We start from the raw sequence: 23,282 nt of genomic DNA on the forward strand, positions 1-23,282 counted from the left end.
ACTGACAGGTAACATTTCTGTCACAAGGTGTAGCAAAAACAAGAGAATTGTCAAACCACAAACATTTTTTTATGATGCTTTTGTTAGGACGCCTGGGTCGTTGACCCATGTTTGAGTTTATTATATTAGTTATCATTTCTAGTCTTTGGTTTCTTTGTCTGTGTTCTGTCTTATGGTTTACGTCTCGGTTTCCTCTGTTGCAGTCCCTGCGTGTGAGTCTGTGTCTTTAGTTCAGTCTGTGTTGTTTCCTGCTTTATTTTGAAGGTCCATGGTCGTGTCCAAATTCATGGGCTGCATCCTCCTGAGGACCCGGCCTTCGCGGTCTACGTGGGCCGGGTCCTCAGAAGGTCGGGTAGGCCGGAAGTAAACGGCCGTGAAATTGGACGGTCTAGCCTTCTGATTAGCGTCACCGCTGTCTCGGTGGAGTTTAATAAACTCAGCCGTCTGCTCCTTGCTATCTAAAATATAACAGGACACTGGCGTAAATTCTCGACTGTCTCATACTTCTGTTTAATCAGTTTTCTGTTTGACGTTTAGTCAGCTGTGTAAAAACCAAGGAGGAACCCACCCAGGGGATTAATAAAGTTTTATTTTATCTAATCTTATCTAATAACTTTAATCTCAGCCAAACCGATTTACTCACAAACAAACAAAACACTGAAAAAAGCCCAACAATAACATTTTTAGGTTGTCTAAGTGACTTATATATTACGTTTAACCCGAGCAGCGAAAGTCCGCGGTGATCTGAAAATGATGTGCCGGGAGTTGTGCCGTTCTCGGCCGCATCAGTAACCCTCGAGCTCCCGGCTAGCTATCGAGCTGGTGGGTAGCAGACACCTCCGAAAACGTCGAAGCACTTTTGCAAATATGCGATATCTTGATAAACCGAGCAGATATTTGATGTTTACACAGCTACTTCCTCGCCTGAAAAAATGTTAAAAGTTTATTTTGTGACCCAGAAAGATTAGTATGAGTAATTTTAAAACTTAGTAGCGGCCGCCATTGTTGGAAACTGGAGTTTGGCTGGGCCGCGCTATGAATTCTGGGATATGGTAGGCCACGAAGGACACACCCGACCCATCCTTAAAATTCGGGGAAAAGGAGGACGCATTTGTTGGCTACATTCGGAGGAGTCTACGAATTTGGACAGCCTTCGGCTGTCACGGTCCGCTGTGACAGACCGTGTGGAGAGTGCGTGGAGGACTCAGGTGCGGACACGAGTGACACGGGAGTAAACTTTAAACAAAAGCGAGCCTTTTATTGTGGCTGGTAACGCAAGAGAAACAAACAAGAATAAGGGCAGCTCAAAAGCAATAACTAAACAGAAACCTAAACTGGGAATGAACTAAGGTAAGGCTATGAATACAACAGACCGGGCATGGAAACATGGAGGGTGGGAACACAGACGACGCGACACAGACTGTATGAAACACAGAGACTAAATACACATGAGGGATGATCAGGGGAAGTGGATGCACACGGGGAACACAGGTGACACTGATAATCATAACAAGACACGGCAGGAGTGAACGTAACACTGATGGGAGATGGGCAAAGTAAAACAGGAAGTACACAGAGGTTCAAACAGGAGGAGAGAGAGCACGGGGAGAACACAGACATAACGGGCTGGGGGAAACATAGAATAAAACACAAAGAGAGACGAGGGCTCATAAATACACAGAGGGGCACACAGGGGGTAAGAGTCACGAAGGGAAAACACATAAGGAACAACGTAACAGATCAACCCAGGAAGCATGGCCTAAATAAAGAACAAAATACAAAAATACATGAAAACTAAGAATACTGGGCCCACATGGCCCAGGACCATGACATCGGCGCGTCGCTGTGACGTAATAGGTCTACAAATGCGGCCTCAGGAATTTGGACACGACCCATGTCTGATGTTAATGTATCTGGTTTTGCTTCCCCTGTTTCGTTAGGCCTGATTTGCCCCAGCTGTGTTTCCCTCCTGTTACCCATTCCCTGATTGCTCCCTCTGTGTATTTAAGCCCTGTGTTTCTCTGTGTCTATGTTGTGATCTACCCTTATCTTGCTGTGTGTTCGGTCTGTGTAAGTGTGTTTTGTAGTCTCAGTTTTGTTACCCTTTTGAGTTCACGTTTGTCTCTGGAGTCTGCACTTTGTGTCCTTTTCCTGCCTGCACACAACCTTCACATAACAGAAGATCGCGACCAGAACATGGACCCCACAGACTCTTTTTCCTCGGAGTTCAACGCCGAGATAATGCGGATGGTGAGTCTGCTCAACCGCATTGCCCAGTCACAGGATTTACGGACTATGGCAGTCGGGCTAAGTACAGTAGATGCCATCATTAGGCATAACCCTCAGCTTACTCAGTTTGCTAAGGACACTAAGTTGGAGAGAGCAAGTCAGTGCTGGTGAGCTTGCTCTCTCACTCACTAAATCTTCCCCATCGCTGCTTCAGCAAGACACACACTCTCCACCTGCCTCTACGCTGCTATGGACCTCCTCTCCTTTCACACGCCAGTCGGGACCTTGTTCACCTGTCCATTCACCAGCCTTGTTACCCTTTTGAGTTCAGCATTAAAGCTGTTTAAGTTCACATTTGTCTCCGGAGTCTGCACTTTGGGTCCTTTTCCTGCCTGCACACAGCCGTTCCATAACAGCTTTACTTTTTTAAAGTAAGCTAAAAAGCATTCTTTTGGCATTTCTGGTGGCTAGTTGTTATGTATCTTTCACAGATGAGCAAGGATCATAACAAGACTAATGTATAACACTTAAAACAACAATAATAAAAAAATATTAGCAGCAATATTTCTTAATTCCCAAAACAGCATTAAAATCATAAAAAAGGCAACATTCTGTGGCAGGAAGCTTTGGAAGAAGAGCAATAAGAGGATAAAATAAAAAGCGTCATAACTGCACATCCTCATAACACAAAGACTTTTTTGATGGTGGTTATAGAGTGTTACTAATTTAGTTCTGCAAGAGCATGAAATGTTAATATTTTTCTGTGTCTTACCCGCAAGCCTTGAATCAGGGTTTCACTTAACCCTTGTGTGGTGTTCGTATTTTTGTTACTCAGCCAGTGTTCATGGGTCTGGTGGACCCGCTAGAGTTTTGGCTTTCCAAATTAACACTATCAAACAATTTTATGTTAAATTACTCAACAGATGTTTACTTCATCCCAATTACAAGACATATGAACAGCAAACATGGTTAATTTTTTCCCTTTACCTTTGTTAGATCACATTTATGAATTAATGTGCTTCTCGTTTTTCTTTTATATAAAATGTTATAAATAAATCAGTTATAATCAAGTGGAGTGAGTGGAAAGACACAACACATTTACACGTGAAAAAATAATTAATTGTTTAATTTTTCTTTTGAAAAAAACTGAACACGGGTCTCACAGACCCGAACACCATACAAGGGTTAAGGTTAAGACAGATTTAGGTAATATTCTGTGTCTAGAAATCATAAAGTGTTGATGTCAGGATCTTCCGTCCTGCCATATTCCCTTAAACAGATTTTGGATTCAATTTGATGGCTACCTTTTTTCACTGTTTTCACTTACAGCCAAGATAAATAGCAGCTGTCAGCATAATCATGTAATTCTTGGAAGAAAAATCTTGCAAAATATTTTTTAAGCTGCTCCAATACTCTCTTGCAAGTACCCTGATACATAAAACATGCCAAAGATGACATTAACTGAGCTTATGACAACATTATTTATTAATACATACGACATCATTTAATCCAAAGCTATATAAAAATTTTAGGTTTTTTTTTTTTTTTAATTCCATATTTGCAAATCTGCGCACTTACTAGAAAATGAGTTTGCAGTTATAAATTTGATATAATAAATTAGAAAACAACTGCTCTCCTAATATTGGTGGCTGTGACATCTTTGGTTGACCAAAAGTATAGTTCAACTCTTTATGAAGTTTGCTTCATTTTATATTATATTCAATAAATATGTTGTAATATTAAAATATTATACAGTGACAATGACAATTTAACACATATAAATGGATGCATTTGCTGACCATATATCTTCCTCCTGCTCGCTGAAAATTGGCTCATTGTCTCCTTTCCAGTAAGGTGGTGACTATTAAGGATAGTCATCATACAACATTATGACTGCAGACCACTTGTATTGCTTGTGGCACATTGCATGTAGCAATACTTACTATAGATTCAGAAAGGTATGTTTTTGTACAAAAGTATGAGATCTGAGACACAGAAAGACCTTAGTTCAGTTTGAGCATTATTCAAGCTAACTGAATGAAGAGTGAGGTGGACAGTCTTTGAAAGGTGTACCAGGTGAGCATTTTTATGTACTTTGTTAACCCTTTTTGTGTCTACACTTAGGTTAGTACAGAAACGTTGGCTAAGTGTAGACACAAAAAGGGCTAACAAAGTACATAAAAATGCTCACCTGGTACACCTTTCAAAGACTGTCCACCTCACTCTTCATTCAGTTAGCTTGAATAATGCTCAAGCTGAACTAAGCTATTTCTGTGTCGCAGATCTTATACTTTTGTATATAAACTTGCATTTTCTTTTAACTTCCTGGCAGGTATTCTATACATAGGTTAGTACAGAAACGTTGGCTATGTATAGAATACCTGCCAGGAAGCTAAAAGAAAATGCAAGTTTATATACAAAAGTATAAGATCTGCGACACAGAAATAGCTTAGCATAAACTCTGATGGGTGTTTTTGGGTCTGCCTAAAGGTATCAAAACGCACATACCAGCACCTCTGAAGCTCTATCTAATTAAGTCAATCAAATAGATATTAAACTAAATAATGGAAACTGCAAGAACTCTACAGAAAAACTCAGTTTCTTGTTTTTTATGCTATGCTAAGCTAACAGGTTAGCTCAGAATAGCATTGTTAGTCATCCCTTCTTTTAACTTTCAGCAAGAACATCAAACTGTTTACTCAACATTACTAAACTTTAAAAGGTTTCATTAGAATCTACTGAGAAGGTTTAGCACCCATCATGAAAACATTTAGCCTTTAGAAGTTTATCAGAACTTGAGAACTTAAAATTGTCTGAGGCTTGCAACCACATTAGTGTAAATACGTTTGATCAGCATCAGACATTTATAACGACAGCTTGTAATTCTGTTCTTAAACAACCATTTTAGTAATGAAGACCTGAACCCTCATTGCTCCATATAAATATACAAAAAGCACATTAACTCTACCCTTTGAATCATATGGCACATTTAGTCATGCACACGCTAACAGAAACGCTGAATGCGTGTCTCCTCATGGATCTGGAAGCTGTTGATTGAGAGCACTGATTTGAGCTGAGGGGGAGCTACACTATGAAGGCCTGTTGTGAAATGAGGACTGACAGATAGGTCCAAATAGCACCCTCAGATATCTAACACATGAAATGTGTTTAAAGACCTACTAAATGCCTGGCTTGTCTGAGGGTAATTATGGTAGATAAAAACAGCCAACTCAGAGCTGACAATTTTCCATCATTGTGGTTAAAAAGCAGATTTTTCCATTTCTACTAAAAAAAGAAAAACGCCAAAAAACAGGCAAAACGTTTGCTCCTTGTTTACATAGAAATGACAAGATCGTATCAGGGGAATTGTAGCCAACACTAGCTTCAGAGTCATTTTCTACATGTTTACAGTTGTCAAAGGTCTTGGTGTGTGACTTTGGTGGAAAGCAGATTAGATGAGAAAACTACCATACATGTAGATAAAGCTGAAGTCATTTCAGGGAAAACAGATTAAAGCCATATGAAAGTTTTGCTGAATGTGTTTCCTTAAGAGCCCATGTTGTGCGGTTAGACATTTTTAATTCCTTCCACATTTGGGATATATGGTACGAACACTTGCGGACACTCATACACCAGCGTAACACACATTCAAACTGTTATCTCCAGTGATCTTTAACACACACCACAGTAAAGCTTTAGTTCTTTTCCAACCACAGAAAGTGGTAAATACAACATATGTGGAGTAACTGTTTGTCTACATCGTGATTAGCGGCTGAAGCTATTCGACTTCTGGTGAGCAATCAACATATTTCTTTTTTTATTTTGGCTTCTGTTTTGTTAGATAGTGTATTGCAAAGTGCTGAAAATGATCTGACAACATGTTGCTACGGCTGTGATCTGGCATCAGACCTGTGATCTGTCAGAAGTCTTGTGACACATATGCTTTGCCTCACAAAACCATTTCTAAAACCATTAACAAAAATATGAATACATTTGTCACTCTAAATTTTACACAAAGAAAAAAACACTACGGTAAAAATTACTTGGCACTTACATGCGCTTTGATTCATAAAATAAGATGAAGCTGCCATCAGAATGATAATTAATGAGTCCTAATTCATATAGAGGGAGTCAGTGAAGCGTATTTGAAAACGAGTTAATTGGATCAGACAGGGGAAGTCGAGCAGCAGCGTGACAGATGAGTTGGTGTCAGCAGCTGTTACAGAGCTTCCTGGGCTAATGTGGATACCAGTCATCAGGGTCTGGTCCTCCTGTGCATGTGTCGCCGTGGGGAGACCTGACCTCCATTCACCCAGCTGACATAACTTAGCACTCCTTATGCTTTCTGATCTTAAAGACGCGACAGCAGTGAGCTGGCCTCAGGAGAAGAGAGAAAAGGTGAGAATTAAAAGTGGGACAAGCTGGAGCAGGAAAACTTACATCACTTCTTGTAAAAACTGGAGGTTAATTCTCTTTTTACAGCATAAATAGTCATGGAGTACTATTTTGTGGCTTCCTCTATAAAATGTATCCAACCAGGGAAATTACCAGACTTACCGTAATGTCTTTATGGAATGTGTGACAAATTGTCACCAATTTCATATATGCATATATATATATATATATATATATATATATATATATATATATATATATATATATATATATATATATATATATATATGGCTTTATCTTCTCTTTGCTAAGATAATGCATTTTAAAAGACAGTAAGTATGAGTTAAGCAGGGCCAAGACTTCAAGGCTTTCTACTTGGAAAGAGAGGCACTTTTTAACAGGGGCAAATAACACACTACCTTCATTCTTGCAGAAGAATTAGAAACCCCTTATTCTTTGGCTATATCAATATGGTTCAACTGCAAACACAGAAAAAGCGAGGTCACACGAAAGAAGACTTCTTCTAACACTGACACATAGGAAATTATTTCAGCCTTGTAATTCGTCACCAGCAGTCTCGGTACAAGAAGGATGTGCGGTCAAAGCTTGTGCACTATACCTCCTATAGGGTGGCTGATGGCCCTGTGAGTATAATCACAGATGTGTTTTTACCCTTCTCTTCCCTTCTCTACCAAAGCAACGAGTCCATTCAAATCCAAAGTTCTTCTTTTTTTCCATCTTCCCAATGAACTAAATATCAAATCTCCAAATCACAGGAAAGAGGAGTATTGGAAATAAATTCAGACTTTATAAGTTTACGCAACAGACCTTTTAATCCCACAACAACCAGCACTGCTTGGAGAGGTGAATTGTGACTTTAGAAAAAAGACTCCCCTAGGTTGAGTATTACTAAATGTAGCATATCTGCAGATGGGACTCAAAATACTAACTTTTCCCCTTCTTATGGTGTTGTGATTGACAATATTAAGTTGGTGACTCATCAGCCAGGACAAAATAATGATAAAGTTGCATAACACTCATGCTAACACTATCCAGACTGGAAGAGAGTTGTGATGTAAGTACACACAGATAAATCAAGTTTCAGTAAATTATCATCTTCATTTCAATCATATTATTTATGCATCTGCTATACCCTGAATTTAAAAATAAATCTTTGGCCTAACACTGATTAAAAGTGCCACATACTGGTATTAATATGTTAGGTATGTATGTGTACTAACTTTACTATAAACTTTCATACATTTTTTATTAAAATAAAACCAAAATCTTTTTTTCACTCCCCTTTATTAAAGGCTCAATTCCATTTAACTGCAAATCATTGTTATGTACTTTATTAACCTTAAATGTCTGTCTGGCATCTGGACTAACCTATACATAGCATACTTGCCTGCAAGCTGAATGGTCTGTCCCTCCTGGGGGAATGCTGGACATTCCTGAGCAATGCAAAGCAGGGACCTCCAAGTCAGTCAGGTTATGGCCTCTTGCTAAATGAGCTGTATCTGGTTCAAATGCACACTGATTACTGAGAAGCAACAGAGTTTCCATGCTGAAATGCCACTAAAGAGAAGATATTTTAACACCTATCCTGATGCAGTAACACGAACAGTGTCTATGTTGCTTGATTGTTTTTGTTGTTGTTGTTGTTTTTGTTTCTTTTACAGAAATGTGGAATTCTGAAAATCAGTTCGTAGACGTAAGAATCTTTTTTGATTAAAATGCAGTCACTGTGGAACAAAACCTTATCAGTGTTTATCTCAATAATGTGTTTATTTGTGAAATTTTAGAAGGCTTCAAGGATCATTTTCTCCCCTAATTTTGCAGATTCTCTCACATCTTAAGGCAAGTGTTCACATTGCTTAAATATACTGTAGACTTCTGCATGAGTTTCCGTGATCAAAAATCCAGCCTGAAAGGTTTGCTTTGTCAAAGATTTATTAAAGTGCCTTTAAATGCAGTAGCATATGCTTGGTTCTTTTCATTTGGGGGGGGGAGGAATGCCCAAGACATCCGGTTCCGAATAAAGGAGCGGTTGAAAACTTGAAAACTGTGGCTGAGATTGTAAAGTTTATAACATCTGTAGGCGAAAGAGTTATTTATTTAACTCTGCCAGAGAAACACAGCAAATGTCTCACTGTTACAGTTTTTCCTTCGTGCTCCATTTACAGTACTACATGCATTTGATTGTTATTTCATAGAAATGGTGTAATTTCTAAAATGAACTGAAATCAGTTTACAGTATCACAGAATGTACCATATGTGTAATGGCTGGTCTTTCAACACAGAATTCTTTCTTGACGTTAAATGACTATGGTGTGTTTAGAGAAGCTATAAAGAGGCACACGAAAGTAGACTATGTAGATTACTTTCATTTAGAAGAAATGAAAGCACAGAGAAAATTGTCTACAACTTGAAATTGAGTGAGTTGCATTATTTTGCAACACACACACATATATATATAATAGCATATATATATTGCCAGAGATTTTTGATTTTTCAGCTGCACATGATGTGAATATCCTGTTCTAGCACATCCCAAAAATATTCTTTTGCATTGAGATCTGATGAATGTGAAGGCCATTTAAAGATACCAGCATGCTATTAAAGTTTGTGAAAGGCCGCATTATCCTGCTGAAAATATAAGACGACTACACTGTTGTCATGAATGCATGGCCATAGTCAGCAATAATACTCAGCCGTGGCATTAAGTTATATGATAACCAGCTGAGTCTCATGCTCTTCTGCTGCAGTCTTCTGCGGCTGTAGCCCATCTGCTTTAAGGTTCCATCTATAATGCATTCAGAGATGCTCTTCTGTATAATTTGGCTATGATAAGTATTTATTAAAGGTACTGCTGACTGAAACAGTCTGGCAACCACCTCTGACCCAGAGAACTGTTCTACTGGATCTACTGGTGACTGTGTAGATCATTTGATTGAACTCACTGTCATGTTTCGAAACAAGTCTGAGCTTTGTGAATTTGCATGTTATCCTGCTGGAAGCAGCCACGGGACACTTTGGTGATAAATGGTCAGAGACCACACTCAGGTAGGCTGTGGTGCTGCTTAGTTGATTCTGAGGTACCCAAAATGTTCCACAAAATATCCCCCACTCCATAAAGCGACCAATACACTGTTGATACAAACCAGGACGGATCCATACTTTGATATTGTTTACACAATATCAAATGTGGAAGCAGAAATCAAGATTCATCAAACCAGCTGAAAACTGTGGACAAATTTCCTTTCTTAGATGATAGGATTGGTACCCTGTGTAGTTTTCTGCTGCTGTAGCCCATCTGCTTCATGCTTTGACCTATTGTGCCTTCAGAGATGTTCTTTTACATACCTTGGTTATTTAACTGCTACCTTACTGCTGCCTTCCTATCAGGCTGGAGCCTTGAGACGACTGTTGTTGTGATGTGGAGCTTTATAGATAAAATAGAACTAAAGCAGTCTGTTAAGTGTATTTTTTTTTTCCAAGAATAAAATATAGTTATTTGTTTATTAATTTCAGTTTTCAGTTTACATGACATACCTGAAATGAGCTAAATTATGAATAAAAGTATGACTGACTGACTATGTTTCCAATTGGCCACATCTTTAAGCAGATGAGGGACGCAATTCATCTTTGATTTCATATCACGGTCACATAAAAATAATATTTGATATAGGAATAGCTATGATAAGGAATTGCTGGATATGACTGCATTCAAACTAGTGTCTAATATTTGAGCTGCCAAAGGGCTGCAGTGCAGTTTATTTATACGGGCTGTGTATGAATAATGTTCACAAGACATGTTGACACAGGTCAAATGTGGGAAAACCAATCCAGTAAGAAGAAAAATGACACTTTGTTTATTGCCTACAAGCTTTGGAAATATCATTCTGATCAGACGTGCGGACACAGTCGTTTCTACCCAGGAATCTGATGTGGATCCAGAGTGTTTTTCTCTGCATCTATTTTACATCAGATATTTGGGTAGGAAAGCTTAGAGATGCTGGCAGCAAACATGCCACTTCCACCATCCCCTGAAAACAGTGTTATGTCTGAATCAAACACACCGTAAAAAAACACACGCACACAGAAAATATACAGTATTTATTTATTTATTTAGTATTTAGTATTTATTTATTTATTGTCATTGTCAAGAACAATGAAATTGCGTTTGGGGCTTCCATACAACCCAAAAAAAAGAAGAAAATAATAAATACCCCTTAAAACCCAAGTGTACATATTTAACCCAGTGTGACTCCAATGCAATAAGACAATCCTTAGCAATAATGTTCGTAGAAATTCAGACAAAGACCTGAGAAACATGACAAAATACAACAATGCAACCCATTCAATATTATTGTACTGTGAGATATGATATCAGATATGATAGTTATCTATTTAAGAAAGAGGGGGGGGGGGGGGGGGGGGGCAGGAGGGGGAAGAGAATAAAGATATGATGCACCAATGCAGACCAGTTCATTGCTATTAAGAAGTTGGATATGGTTATTGTCCGTGAGAGGGGGGCAGAGAGTTCAGGAGCCTCACAGCCTGTGGATACAGGCTGTTGGCCAGTCTGGATGTTCTGGCCTGTATAGACCTGTACCTTCTCCCTGAGGGCAGCAGATGGAAAATGTGGCGCGCAGGGTGATGTTGGTCCCGCAGGATACTGTGCACCCTCCTCAGACAGCGAGTGGGGAAGATATTACTGATCTCTGGCAGACTTGTTCCAATAATTCTGCCAGCTTCTTTCACCACCCGCTGGAGTGCTTGCTGATCGGCCTTGGTGCAGCTGGGGAACCACACTAGAAATCCATACGTCAGAACGCTGCTGATGGCACAGTTGTAGAAGTTCAACATCAGAGATCTGGGAATGTGTGCGCTCCGCAGTCTCCTCAGGTAGTAGAGGCGCTGTTGGGCCTTCCGTACAACTGAGGTGATATGGTTGCCCCAGGACAGGTCCTCGGTCACAGTTACCCCCAAGAATTTAAAACTGCTCACCCTCTCCACCGCCTCACTGCCAATGAAGAGAGGCAGATGGTTGTTATGACCCCTCTTCCGGAAATCTACAATGATCTCCTTGGTCTTTTTGGTGTTTAAGACCAAGTTATTGTCGTGGCACCATGACTCTAGTTGTTGCACCTCTGTCCTATAGTTTGTCTCATCATTGTTGGATATAAGTCCGAGCACTGTAGTGTCATCTGCAAACTTAACAATGAGATTGGACGCGCAGGAGGAAATACAGTCATGGGTGAAGAGAGTGTATAGCAGAGGGCTCAGAACACACCCCTGAGGGGCACCGGTGTTGACCACAAGGGTGGAAGAGGTGTTCTTACCCACTCTGACACTCTGTCTACGGTTAGTGAGGAAGTCCACAATCCAGTTGCACAGAGAGGAGTTAAGTCCCAGTTGGTGGAGTTTGGGACGGAGTTTGTATGGCCGGATGGTATTAAAAGCCGAGCTGTAGTCTACAAAGAGGAGCCGTGCATAGGTGTTCCTGTGTTCCAAGTGCTTCAGTAATGTGTGCAGCACTGTGGCGATCGCATCCTCGGTTGACCGGTTCTCCCTGTATGCAAACTGGTGCGAGTCCAGGGATGGTGGAAAAGCAGCTCTGATGTGTTTAATGACCAGTCTTTCCAGGCATTTGGCGGGAATGGGGGTGAGTGCCACAGGTCTGAAATCGTTCAGACATGTGACATTTGACTGTTTTGGGATGGGAACGATGGTAGTAGACGTACTACTCCTGTCACATTTTCATCTGCATGTGGTACGTAGTGAATGAGCCTCATGTTTGATCAGCCAAGAGATCCTTGTTTGTTTTAATCATCTTGTTTAGGGTTAGATGAAAGAATGCATAAACCACTAGAGGAGAAGGTATCTTTGATGAATACCAGGAAGGTTAGCTGGTTGCTCGTGGCTGTCTGGTATGTATTAGTAGACTTTTCCTATGGCTTGAATGTGTCTCCCTGGAACTTAAGGACTTTATAAAGACTTTAGATGTAGTGCTAAAGCATGCAATTAATTATAGCTGTTGCAAGTACGTCGCTACTTTAAAGATGTTGTTTTGCTTGGAGTAGTTCAGAACCAAGCCCAACACCCACATCATCTTGAGTACATAGAGACCCTTTGATGGTGGTTTAGCCTTTTGTGTAACCCTCTGGTGTAACCCGTGATCCGAGCTGCTGCTTGGTTACATCACGTCATGGGTGTTGACTGAGTTCACCGCTGCACCATTATTTTTACTCATTAGGCCACCTCGGTGAGCAATTGCAACTTCTCTCAGTTACATCTCAGTTTCATATCGCCTGATTTTGTGTCCAAATTACCCCAGTCTTAGCTGTGATCTGACCTTAGATCTGCGGATCTTCTGTAAAGCGCACTGGTGCACCAGGGTGACACCAGCGCAAGACACCTTGAAATTGCATCACTTCCCTAAAGCCAGCGGGCAAGAAACACTATATCATTGATCTAATTTAAATTATCTGCTGGCACGTTGGACATTTGTCACCGGTGACCCCTATCACACTGCTGTTATACAGCAACACAGTACCTCCCACTCTTTACTCTGTCAGTGCAGCTGCAGAGCTGTTCGTCCCAAGTCATTTAGAATAGATTCGCTGCTTGAGAAATAATGATGACAAAGGATGTTGCCAGCTTAAATTAAAGTTCGATTTGCATGCGTTAATCTGTAACACCACCTGTTCTCGTTGTTTTCATATGTTAGGTCGATTGCTTTGAATGAGACTGACCAGCATTGCCCCCCATAAGCTCTCTAAACTATAACTACTTTATATTACCTGTGCTATATTTGAATGATGACCCTTTATCATTAAAAGAGTACCTTACTCTTATCTTGTCAAATTGTTTAAGGACTGATTAAGGAATATTTTTAACTTCCTCTCTCCATCACAAACGTTTATTCCTAATTGCAACGGGTCACCTTTTCAACTCTGCTCAGGAAAGTAAAAGAAATCACTGACAGAAAAATTCTGCCTTCGTCATGATGATCTTGGAACAGCCGTGTCGGGAAGTTTTGAACTACGGGCCAAAACTAACTCGGAGCCAAAAAGCAGTTTAAGTATGATAAACTGGTGCTGTCAAATGAAAAAGCTGTGTTTTCGCAAATTTCAAAAACATTTCTCCTGGTTGACAAACCATATAATTTTGCAATTACAGTGATTCATAAAGAGTTGTTCCCGCTAACCCAGAAAATGAAAGACAGCCGAATATTTTGACATCCATTACAAAAAAAGTTAAGGTAATTTCTTGGTACATTAATACGCTTGGTGCTGTGACAGGTTTACAAATACCATTATCTGTAAGCAGTAATGTGCTTACTTTTTGAGTCATTTATTATTTAAGTCAGTGCTTAGATCCCTATACCAATTTTCCAGCCTGGTTCATAACAATGCTTTTTATAGAGGAAGCACTGCCTTGAGTTTGTCATGTGTTAATATTTATCCAAAAACGCATCTCCTCCAGGCTGCAGAGTACTGAGGAACTGTTTAAGAAAGTAACCCATTCTGCTTATATGCTTTTTTTTATCTATTAAAGACAGCACCCTGCTGAGACATATGTTGAAAGAAGAAGAGCACACTGTTTAATATATGTGCTTCCTTAAAACACAAGGGTTTCATTGTTAGAAGTGCTGGGGAAGCAGAGATGACTCTGTGCTTCAGAAGATTTAAGACACAAGGTTTAGATTCAGCTGGAACAGGGGCCCTGGTCATGGTGGGTGGTGAGAGAGAGAGTATGACCTTATCATGAAAGGACTACATTGCCACCTACTGGTGGTCAAATGGTACTACACGTGACTAAAAATTCAAGTAAATTCAGATTGTTACAGCATGTTCTCAAAGGGGATTATCAGTTACTTGAGACTCAAAGCAAAACTAATCACAGCAGGTTCAGCACTGATGAAGTAAATGTAATAACAAATGTAATGCTGCTGCAAAAATCTAATATTAACTTCACCATAATTAGCACTTAGTGTTTCTTCTTCACTCACCTCTTTTCACTATATGTGTTTATACACAAATCTACATTTAATTAATGGTTATCATTCATCTCTGGCTCACTTCTCCAGAGTGTCATTTGTCCTATCTTCCTCCCCCAGCCGGTCACAGCAGATGTCTGCCCCTTCCTGAGCCTGGTTGTGCCACGGTTTCTTCCAGTTAAAAGGGTTTTTTTCCCCTCCCTACTGCCACCAAGCCCTTACTCATAGGGTGTTACTTAATTGTTGGGGTTTTCTCTCTGTTACTGTAGGGCAGGGATGTCCAACTCCAGTCCTCAAGAGCTACTGTCCTGCAGCTTTTAGATGCATCCCTACTCCAACACAGCTGGATCAAATGGTTGGATTACCTCTTCAGCATGCCATCAAGTTTTCAGGCCTGATAATAAGCTATTTATTTGATTCAGGAAGAAGGATGTGTTTAAAAGCTGCAGGGCCGTAGCTCTCGAGGACTGGAGTTGGACACCTCAACCTTACAAAATAAACTGCCTTGAGCATCAGTTATTTGAATAATATTTGTTTATTATACTGTGATTTACACTGTGGACAGAGTAAAAGTGAGAAAAAATATATTTTTGAGACAAAAAAATGTAAGAATAATGCGAGAAAAGCTTGCAAACAATTTTTCTTTTCTTTTTTTTTAAAGAAAGGGAGCAATATCACTTAAGTGTTCATGGTTAGGTTGAAGAGAATGTTTGGGATCAATAACTCATAAGAAATGTTGAAATCCCATTATCAACGGGACTGGTTGGGAGGTGTCTGTAGAAGCTGTCTACAAAGATAAATCATGAAAAACAAAATACATGTTTCAATGCTCACAATCGCTGAACACTCACATAGCGATTTAAACAGAAATCAGCTTGTAGTATATGTGAACTTCCTTGCAGTTTAAGATAGAAAAGTGAGGCGAAGTCTGTCTTTGATTGAAAAAAAAGACACAATTTTCCTATTTTTCCCTCTTACGAGTTTTTTCTCATAAATTTGTCACGCTTTACTTGTAAATGTGTCGCGTTTTCGCTCATAAATTTGACATTTTTTTAGACACTGTACGTCTCATTTTATCTGGTCACACTCCAGGTCGATAGGTGGCGGTAAAGTTGAATGTTTTTTCTTTCAACCTCCGGTGGTTTCGCGCAAGTCAAATCCAATATGGCGGTTAACAGACTAACATGTTTGGGGTTAAATGCCCTTTATTCCACCGTCTGCGTCCCAAAACAGGTAAAGCATTTACGGTAATCTTGCATGTATTAGCTGAGGTTGTGTTTTCATTCAGACTCAATCTATTATCTCTGACTTTCGGTCGATAAATGTAACATTGGCTGTTTTATTGATGTAACTAGCGTTCTGACGTTAGCTTCGCGGCTACTAAGCCTGCTATGTGTCAAACCTGGCTCAGTATGGTTCTTTGAAGGGTTTAACAGGACATGATACATGTCCTCTTATAATACATGAAAATTATAAGAGGACAGGTAGTATATGCTCAGTTCCCGTGCTTGTTCTAGCAAGAAAGGTTGAGTGATTAACTTCTTTTTACTGCTATGGCTATGGCTTCTAATGATCTTGAAAGCAAGATATTTAAGCTGAATAAAATGATGACTTTGTTAGCATTAATTGTGGCCCGTTATCCCTCAAGAGCAACCGATTTCTTTTACAGCTGAGCGCTCGTTATATGGATAAAATTATTCCCTGTTTAGTTTTACTTGAACCTGCAAAGTGAGCCTTTTGTTAACACGATCTGTGTGGAATATGCAAGCGTCATAGGAAGGCAAGTTTTCAATGGATCATCAGAAGTTGCATGTAATAGTTTTATGTCCGAATCACCAGGGTCTCTCCCCCTCTGTTATTTCGGAAGCGTACGAAGGAGGTTTCATTTATTTTTTGGCTCACATCTGTGTGTCTGTTGTCTTGGGCACCTGATGCTCTAATTCGGGCAAACTTGATTTCTGTCATAGAACTGAAACTGCTAACATCAGGTCAGATGCTGTATTTTCAAGTGAAAGCTTGTCCAAATGGCACACGGCAGTGCAGATGAGCCGAAATAATCAGCTTTTGATTTAGACTGCTCTGGCTTGTCTGAAAATTGTTAGGGCCTAAAGGTGGTTCAGACAGTTAGAGCTACAGTGTGTGTAATTGAGTACAGAGGCAGACTAAATACTTGTTCACTAACTGAAGGAGCACTGTTTGCAGGCATTGAGGAGCTGCTGGGGGGCGGTGGAGCAGGTGAGAAGTTACTATGTTGACTGGAGGATGCTGAGGGATGTCAAGAGGAGGCAGATGGCCTTTGACTATGCTGATGAGAGGTTACGAATTAACGCACTGAGGAAGAACACCATCCTACCCAAAGAGCTTCAGGTATACACTGAAGAAGGACATCTAAGTCATATGTGTATTAATAAATAACTCAGCAATGGTAATGATTGAACTGTTACAGAATGAATCCTTGAAAAGACATTAGTACAGAGTGAAGTACTAATGTCTGTTTACTTATTTATTCATTTTTTTTGCAGGAGATAGCAGACAAAGAGATTTCAGCACTACCCAGAGACAGCTGCCCTGTGAGGATACGTAACAGGTGTGTGATGACTTCCCGACCACGAGGAGTGAAGCGGAGGTGGCGTCTTAGCCGTATTGTCTTTCGTCATCTAGCTGACCACAATCAGATGTCTGGGATTCTGAGAGCAAGGTGGTGATGAGGTCTCACTGGACATTTTGAAAAACAAGATTTTTCAGTGGTTATCAATAGACAGCTACATTTGATTACTTGTGTAAATTATGTTTTCCTTGGTCAGTAAGGTGCTGTTGCTTCCTTATTAGCCTTCTTAATATAAAAAATGAGAAAGTTGATATGAGTACTGATAAATAAATGAATATTGTTGTACATTACAGTTTTGTGAGTGTCTTGGTTTATTATAAAATGTTATGTGTAATATAAAAGTTTTATAAAAGTTTAGCACCTTCTACTGTCACAGGAAAAGAAGTAAGTTATTTTTTAAGGTAATGGCTGCCCTAAAATGAGATGTAATTCATAGGCAAGAAAGCCCACATTTTCCTTTCACTTACTTTCTTTTCATTTATTCTGTATGTAATATATAACTGGTCTTTTATGTAGTTGAAAAGTATCTAAGATGTAACAAATACCAAACGTGTGGAACGTTTGCTTCAAAGCAGGATGGATCCTTGCTTTCATTTGGTTAGCACCACATTCTGGTCTTACCATAAAATGTTCCAACAGAAATGAGATTAATCAGACCAGGCAACAATCTTCCTTCCAATCTTCTTCCAATTTTGGTGAGCCTGTGTGAATTGTGGCCTCAGTTTCCTGTTCTTAGGTGACGAGTGGCACTCAATGTCTTTCTGCTGCTGTTGTTTTGATATGTTGTGTGTTGTGGAAAAAAATCAGTGGAGTATGAAAAGAAACTGGTTTTCTGAGATTTATTTTATTTAATTTTTTTGTGTCCTCTCCGGCACTGTAGCAGAATTATTTTCTGAAGGCCAAGAAAAATGCCCACCAGATTTATTTTCCCAAGTAGACCATTACGGCTTTTGCTATACTGGTCCACTTGATTGTCATATTTTATTCAACCTTCATAATTATTATTATTATTGTTCTTGTTGTTGTTATTAATTAATTTTTCATTTTGAGTTATTATAATCAGAACAGACAGGACCAGGGGATGGGAAAGAGAAAGAAAGAGAGGTTGGGAAGAGAATTAACAGAAGGAGAGGGAAAGATAAATAGAGAAGAGGGATAGAGAGAGAAAAGATGATGAAAATCTGCGTGATCACCTGCTGAGAGAAAAAGAAGACAACACAGTAGGGAAACCACAGCAACAACCAACATAAGCATCAGTAACAGTAAATAATAGTGAATGTTGCTAAGCAGCATACAGTACTAATAATTCATGATACGTTTAGAGGCAGCAGCCAACCAAGATGGTGTGTGTCTGTGAGTACCTGCTTGTACACCTGTGTGTGTGTGTGAGTGCACTTATGTTCATGTTTTTAATAGAGGTTATATCATTCAAAACACAAATTTTCCTCTATGTTATCCATTCAGAGATGCTGCTTCTGCTTTTTCTACCATGATTGTAATGAGTGACTATTTGAGTTAATGTTGCCTTCCTATCAGCTCAGAGCAGTCCCAGTAGACTCAGACAAAAGTCACTTAAATCAACTTTCTTCCCTGTTTTTGTGCTCAGTTTGATCTTCACCACATCTGCTTGTCTAAATGCACTGAGTTGTTGCCATGATTAGTTATTTGCATTAATGAGCAGATAAAGGATCGAGTGGCCAATGTGCGTATATATAATGCAATTAAATAGAATGTGTCTCTTAAAGTGGTGCAAGTTTGTTGAAAGCCAGCAAACTGTAACATTCATTTGATTTTACATTAAAAGGTTCAGTAAAAAAGTTGAAATTACCTTAAAACGGTTCATTTAATTCATGTCATGCTCTACATACAAGGACACTTTGCTGTTTAGCAATGATTAAACTTCAGTACAGTAGGTGGCGGTAGCACACCTGTAATCGGCCTTGCAAATTGCCAAATGAAGAAGACGGAAGAGCTTTGGAAAGAAGCGCCGCTGGAAAGTAGTCTGAGAGCAGTGAAGAAGAACCGCAACGGCATTTCATAGTGTAGCTGATACTGATAAGCCTGAATGGATTTAACCGAACAGGTGAGCAGAATCGTTTCATTCAGTTTAGTGTTCAGCAAAACTGCATCTTTTAAGGTTTAGCTGCGGTAGCTGGATTTACATAGATACAGTGAAATTAGTGCAATGCTTGCTAACGTCAGTCCTATCAACCCGTTGCGAGCAGCTGCGTGATGCCTGATAAAAAAAAAAAATTATTATTTTTTTCTCCAGGGTAACGTTACAGTTGTAAACTAAAACAAAACGCCTGTCTGGCAAATACGATTACAGTCGGTAGTCGTGCGTGGCGGTGGGTGCCAGTAGCTCGCGGCCCAACTTAGCTGTTAGCTTTTAGTGGACTACCAGAACATTCTAGCAACATCATTCAGTGTAAAACAACTACTGCGCTGCTAAACAAATCAGTACGGTAGTTACTCGGTGTCTCTGTTAGCTGTCTGGAGATGTTACTATACCCACTCATGTACAGTATCATTAAGCACTTTTACATTTGAATTATACATACATACATACATATTACAATACATCTGTAAAGGATCTCTCAAGACATGAATAACTGTAATATGTACAGGCTTCTAAGCTGTTTGGATGCCAGATAAATCGCAGACAAATGCATAGTTCCAACGTGTGTTGTGAGTTAGGTTAGACTACATTTAAATAAAGTAATATGACTTCGAGAGTTGATTGTGGGAAATGGGTTAGTGACTATATAATTATTGTAGAAGGCACTTTGTTCTTACTATTTATTAAGTTACAATAGAAATTTTTATTTAGAAATGAAATGTTAGTTTTTGCACATTTATTTACTTATATAGTTTTGTTTTTTTAATTAAACAAATGTTTGGTAGATGGATTCAAACCGACAGCACTGCTCTATTAGTGGATGTGCATGTCTCAGTGATTGTATTGTTCCCCTCATACAGATTAAACAGTTGGAGGAAGACTTGCAGGAGCTGGGGTCCCTCTTGGAGAAGGCAGAGAGGAAAAGAGTTCAGGATCTACTTAAACAGGAGCAGAAAAAGGTGGAGAAGGAGCTCGCAGCTAAACGACAACAAAAAGAACAACAGGCTAGGAAGGAGGCAGACCCATCTGCAGCCACTAAGGCAGCATACACTGTCAAGATTACCAGCTATGGTATGGGGCAGTTATCGAGTAGCACTATCAAACATTACTGAGAAAACCAAGCGGTTAAGATGCGTTCAAGAGCTGGGGAGGGGAAAAAACAGTATTTCAAAATTGTTCACATGTGTATCATCTTTTCTGCAGCATGGGACCAGTCAGATAAGTTTGTCAAAATTTATCTGGCATTGAAAGATGTGCACAAAATATCAGCAGAAAATGTGGAGGTCAAATTTACAGAACGGTGAGTTGATAATCAGCATAGTGTTCAGTTTGTTTATACATTCCTGTTCCCTTATCAGTGCACGTGAATTTGCCCCTTGTCTGTGTTGCAGGTCATTTTCTGTGCTGGTGAAGGATCTAGATGGCAAAAACCACGAAATGACAGTTCTGAACTTGTTGTATCCAATCAATGAACAGGACAGCTACAAAAAGGTAAACAAATCATCTGCTGCTTACTCAGCTTCTCCTCAGCCCAGCGGCCATGAGATGTTTGTATTTCAGAAATCGGTTGCTGGCTTTGGGTCAAAAGTCTTTGTCATCTTAGATGAGTGGGTGTGCTTTAGGAAGCAGTGTTGCAATCTCTCTCAGCAGACTATCCCCATATTTCACAAAACTGTGTAGGTCTCTGATATTGCAGGCCAGTAATCGACCAAATACTTGCAGTATATACTTCTTCTCTCTCTCCTTCTCTCACAGCTAAAACATCAGTTTCTTCTCTCTCTCCTTCTCTCACAGCTAAAACATCAGTTTGCATGAAGCTGTGCATAATGCAGGTTTCCTCTGCTGTCTGTCAAGAGGGTAATGCTTGACAGGCAGCCACTCCGTGCTACTCAAAAGCTCTGTGGCAGGACAAATCAAAGTTTTTATTTTTTAAGATTGCCTTTGCATATTCTGCAACAGTTCTAAGCCATGTTACCTCCTGCAGCCATCACACTAAATCTCTTTTAAACCAGAGAAAAATGTTAGATGGTTGTAATGTAAGCTTGCTGCTTGATGAAGAGTAATGGGGAAAAAAAATAAAATCATGTACGCATCAATATAGCTAAGAAAGCAGGTGAAAAGGTACCTTGTGCATCATTTTAAATAGATGCATTTATTTGTATTTATTTTAAGATTTCAGGAAATATTAGTCATTTTGCAGAGAAAAACTGGAGTAGTGATTCTTAGTGATTGACCTGTTTGTCAGAGAAAAGTAAGCATCAATGAAAAGCCAAATAAAGTAAAACATTTAAAGTTAAAACAAAATTATGTGTGGCCACTAGGGGGCAGCAGACACCCTATTTTTAAGCTTGTAGCAATGAGTTTAAATATACTGCATTAACTTATTAAGGTGGCTATTGTGATTATACGTAAACCTTGTTAAATGCAGTGTCAGTGTTCCTGTCACTTTTCGTCTTTGATTTGAGCTGCCAGTCTGTTGTCCACACTCTGAAACTGTCTTTTGCTCTCTGCAACAGATAAAAACAGACATGGTCTTGGTCATGTGCAAGAAGCAGTCAACAAAGAAGTGGGACTGTCTAACGGCGGTGGAAAAGCAGTCTAAAGAGAAAGAGTGAGTTAGAAATGTGCTTATTGATTTTAGTTTGTGAAATAAAGTGCAGCAACAGTGCTGTGTCTCAAGCCACTGTGATTGCAGTGCAGTGATTGGGTGCACACATACTACATGAGAGCAATCCAAAGAATTATTTGCACCATTAAAGTATTTTCCTGCCGCCTTTCTACAGAAAACCCAGCCTTGACGATAATGCTGACCCCGGCGAGGGCCTGATGAATGTGTTGAAAAAGATTTATGCAGAGGGAGACGACGAGATGAAGAGAACAATCAACAAAGCTTGGACAGAGTCCCAAGAAAAGAAATTAAGAGGAGAGGAGATGATGGACTATTAAATATTGCCACTTTTCCACAGCAGGACCAAATGAGAGCTCCAAAGGTTGAAGCAGGCATGACTTAATTATTCAAAGTAAAGTCTACATACACCGCTCATAAATAATTTGTCTAAAGTAATGTCTAAGCTCGGGATGGCCTCAATTTGGCCCTGCTTTGAAAACCAGGCTGCTGGTGTTCTTAGTGATGGGCTACAACTCATCTGTCACTCAAGCAAAAGGATGGAGTCCATCACGTGATGACCTGAAGACTGCAAGAACGCACACATTTCATCACAGCTGACGTTAAGAGTCCAACCTGTGGGTAGAAAGCAGGGAAAATGTTGTCTGCTTCCCCACTTACATACATTCCCCTATGTGTTTTGTGAAGTCGCACTTAAAGAGTTAAAGGACCACTGCTCAGTCATTTCACAGCTCTTGTTTTTGTTGTCCTGGCTTGTTTCAATAAAATGTCTTGTTGTGGTTTAAATTGGACCAGGGTAAATGTAATTGTTCATTTTCCATGGTAGTTGAAAATCAGTACAGATTAACTTGGCAAATATTTCTTTTCTTTCTTTCTTTTTTGTCAGCTATAAATTTGCCAAAGTTCTCTTACTTATGAAGTAAACCTGAGGATAGTTTTCTTTCTTTTTTTTAATCTTTACATCAGCTGTATGATTTTGTAAATCCACAAATAAGTCACGTAGCATACAAAGACAGTAAACTATCTTGTGTCAGCCTAGTGTAATACTGTACTGCATGCAGGTATGTTTAAAACTACATTTTCCACAATCCTTTTTTTAAGTTACATATTCTGAAATACTTGATGTGACTGATTTTTGCAGATTTTTTTTCCGACATTGTGAAAAATGTATGTTTTCACTGTTGCTGGTTGTTCTCTGCTCTCATAAATACAGCTGTTGAACTCAGTTTTTCCATCTGTCTTTCAAGCTTAAAATTAGATTTAAAAGTTATTAAGCATTTTATTGCCATTTATATCC

At 39.4% G+C, this 23,282-nt stretch overlaps 2 protein-coding genes across 3 annotated transcripts; both read left to right on the forward strand.

Moving 5' to 3' along the window:
- The first annotated feature begins 12,299 nt into the window (after window positions 1-12,299).
- On the forward strand, window positions 12,300-17,530 carry mrps14 (mitochondrial ribosomal protein S14). Of its 2 annotated transcripts, none has more exons than XM_085389419.1 (3): window positions 12,300-12,403; window positions 16,835-16,999; window positions 17,155-17,530. In XM_085389419.1, the coding sequence occupies exons 1-3, from the start codon at window positions 12,350-12,352 to the stop codon at window positions 17,335-17,337; spliced, it is 402 nt and encodes a 133-aa protein (XP_085245545.1). In that variant the 5' UTR covers window positions 12,300-12,349; the 3' UTR covers window positions 17,338-17,530. The 2 variants fall into 2 exon arrangements, with proteins under 2 accessions (XP_085245545.1, XP_085245546.1); XM_085389420.1 differs by lacking the exon at window positions 12,300-12,403 and adding an exon at window positions 15,749-15,865.
- Window positions 17,531-19,183: 1,653 nt separating this feature from the next.
- On the forward strand, window positions 19,184-22,961 carry cacybp (calcyclin binding protein). Its single transcript, XM_085389418.1, has 6 exons — window positions 19,184-19,323; window positions 20,220-20,430; window positions 20,563-20,659; window positions 20,751-20,850; window positions 21,876-21,970; window positions 22,143-22,961. The coding sequence occupies exons 1-6, from the start codon at window positions 19,306-19,308 to the stop codon at window positions 22,303-22,305; spliced, it is 684 nt and encodes a 227-aa protein (XP_085245544.1). The 5' UTR covers window positions 19,184-19,305; the 3' UTR covers window positions 22,306-22,961.
- The last annotated feature ends 321 nt before the right edge of the window (window positions 22,962-23,282 follow it).

Source organism: Rhamphochromis longiceps, linkage group LG18 (genome assembly GCF_057381845.1).
Source record: "Rhamphochromis longiceps isolate RC_006_pf linkage group LG18, R_longiceps_female_GT1.1, whole genome shotgun sequence".
NCBI classification, from domain to species: Eukaryota; Metazoa; Chordata; class Actinopteri; order Cichliformes; family Cichlidae; genus Rhamphochromis; species Rhamphochromis longiceps.

Coding starts and splice junctions, on each gene's coding strand:
- mrps14 (XM_085389420.1), top strand. CDS start 15,749: ATGTTTTTTCTTTCAACCTCCGGTGGTTTCGCGCAAGTCAAATCCAAT. Junction 15,866..16,834: donor CCGTCTGCGTCCCAAAACAG/GTAAAGCATTTA, acceptor CACTGTTTGCAG/GCATTGAGGAGCTGCTGGGG. Junction 17,000..17,154: donor TCCTACCCAAAGAGCTTCAG/GTATACACTGAA, acceptor TTTTTTTTGCAG/GAGATAGCAGACAAAGAGAT.
- cacybp (XM_085389418.1), top strand. Junction 20,660..20,750: donor GAGGTCAAATTTACAGAACG/GTGAGTTGATAA, acceptor TCTGTGTTGCAG/GTCATTTTCTGTGCTGGTGA. Junction 21,971..22,142: donor AAGCAGTCTAAAGAGAAAGA/GTGAGTTAGAAA, acceptor GCCTTTCTACAG/AAAACCCAGCCTTGACGATA.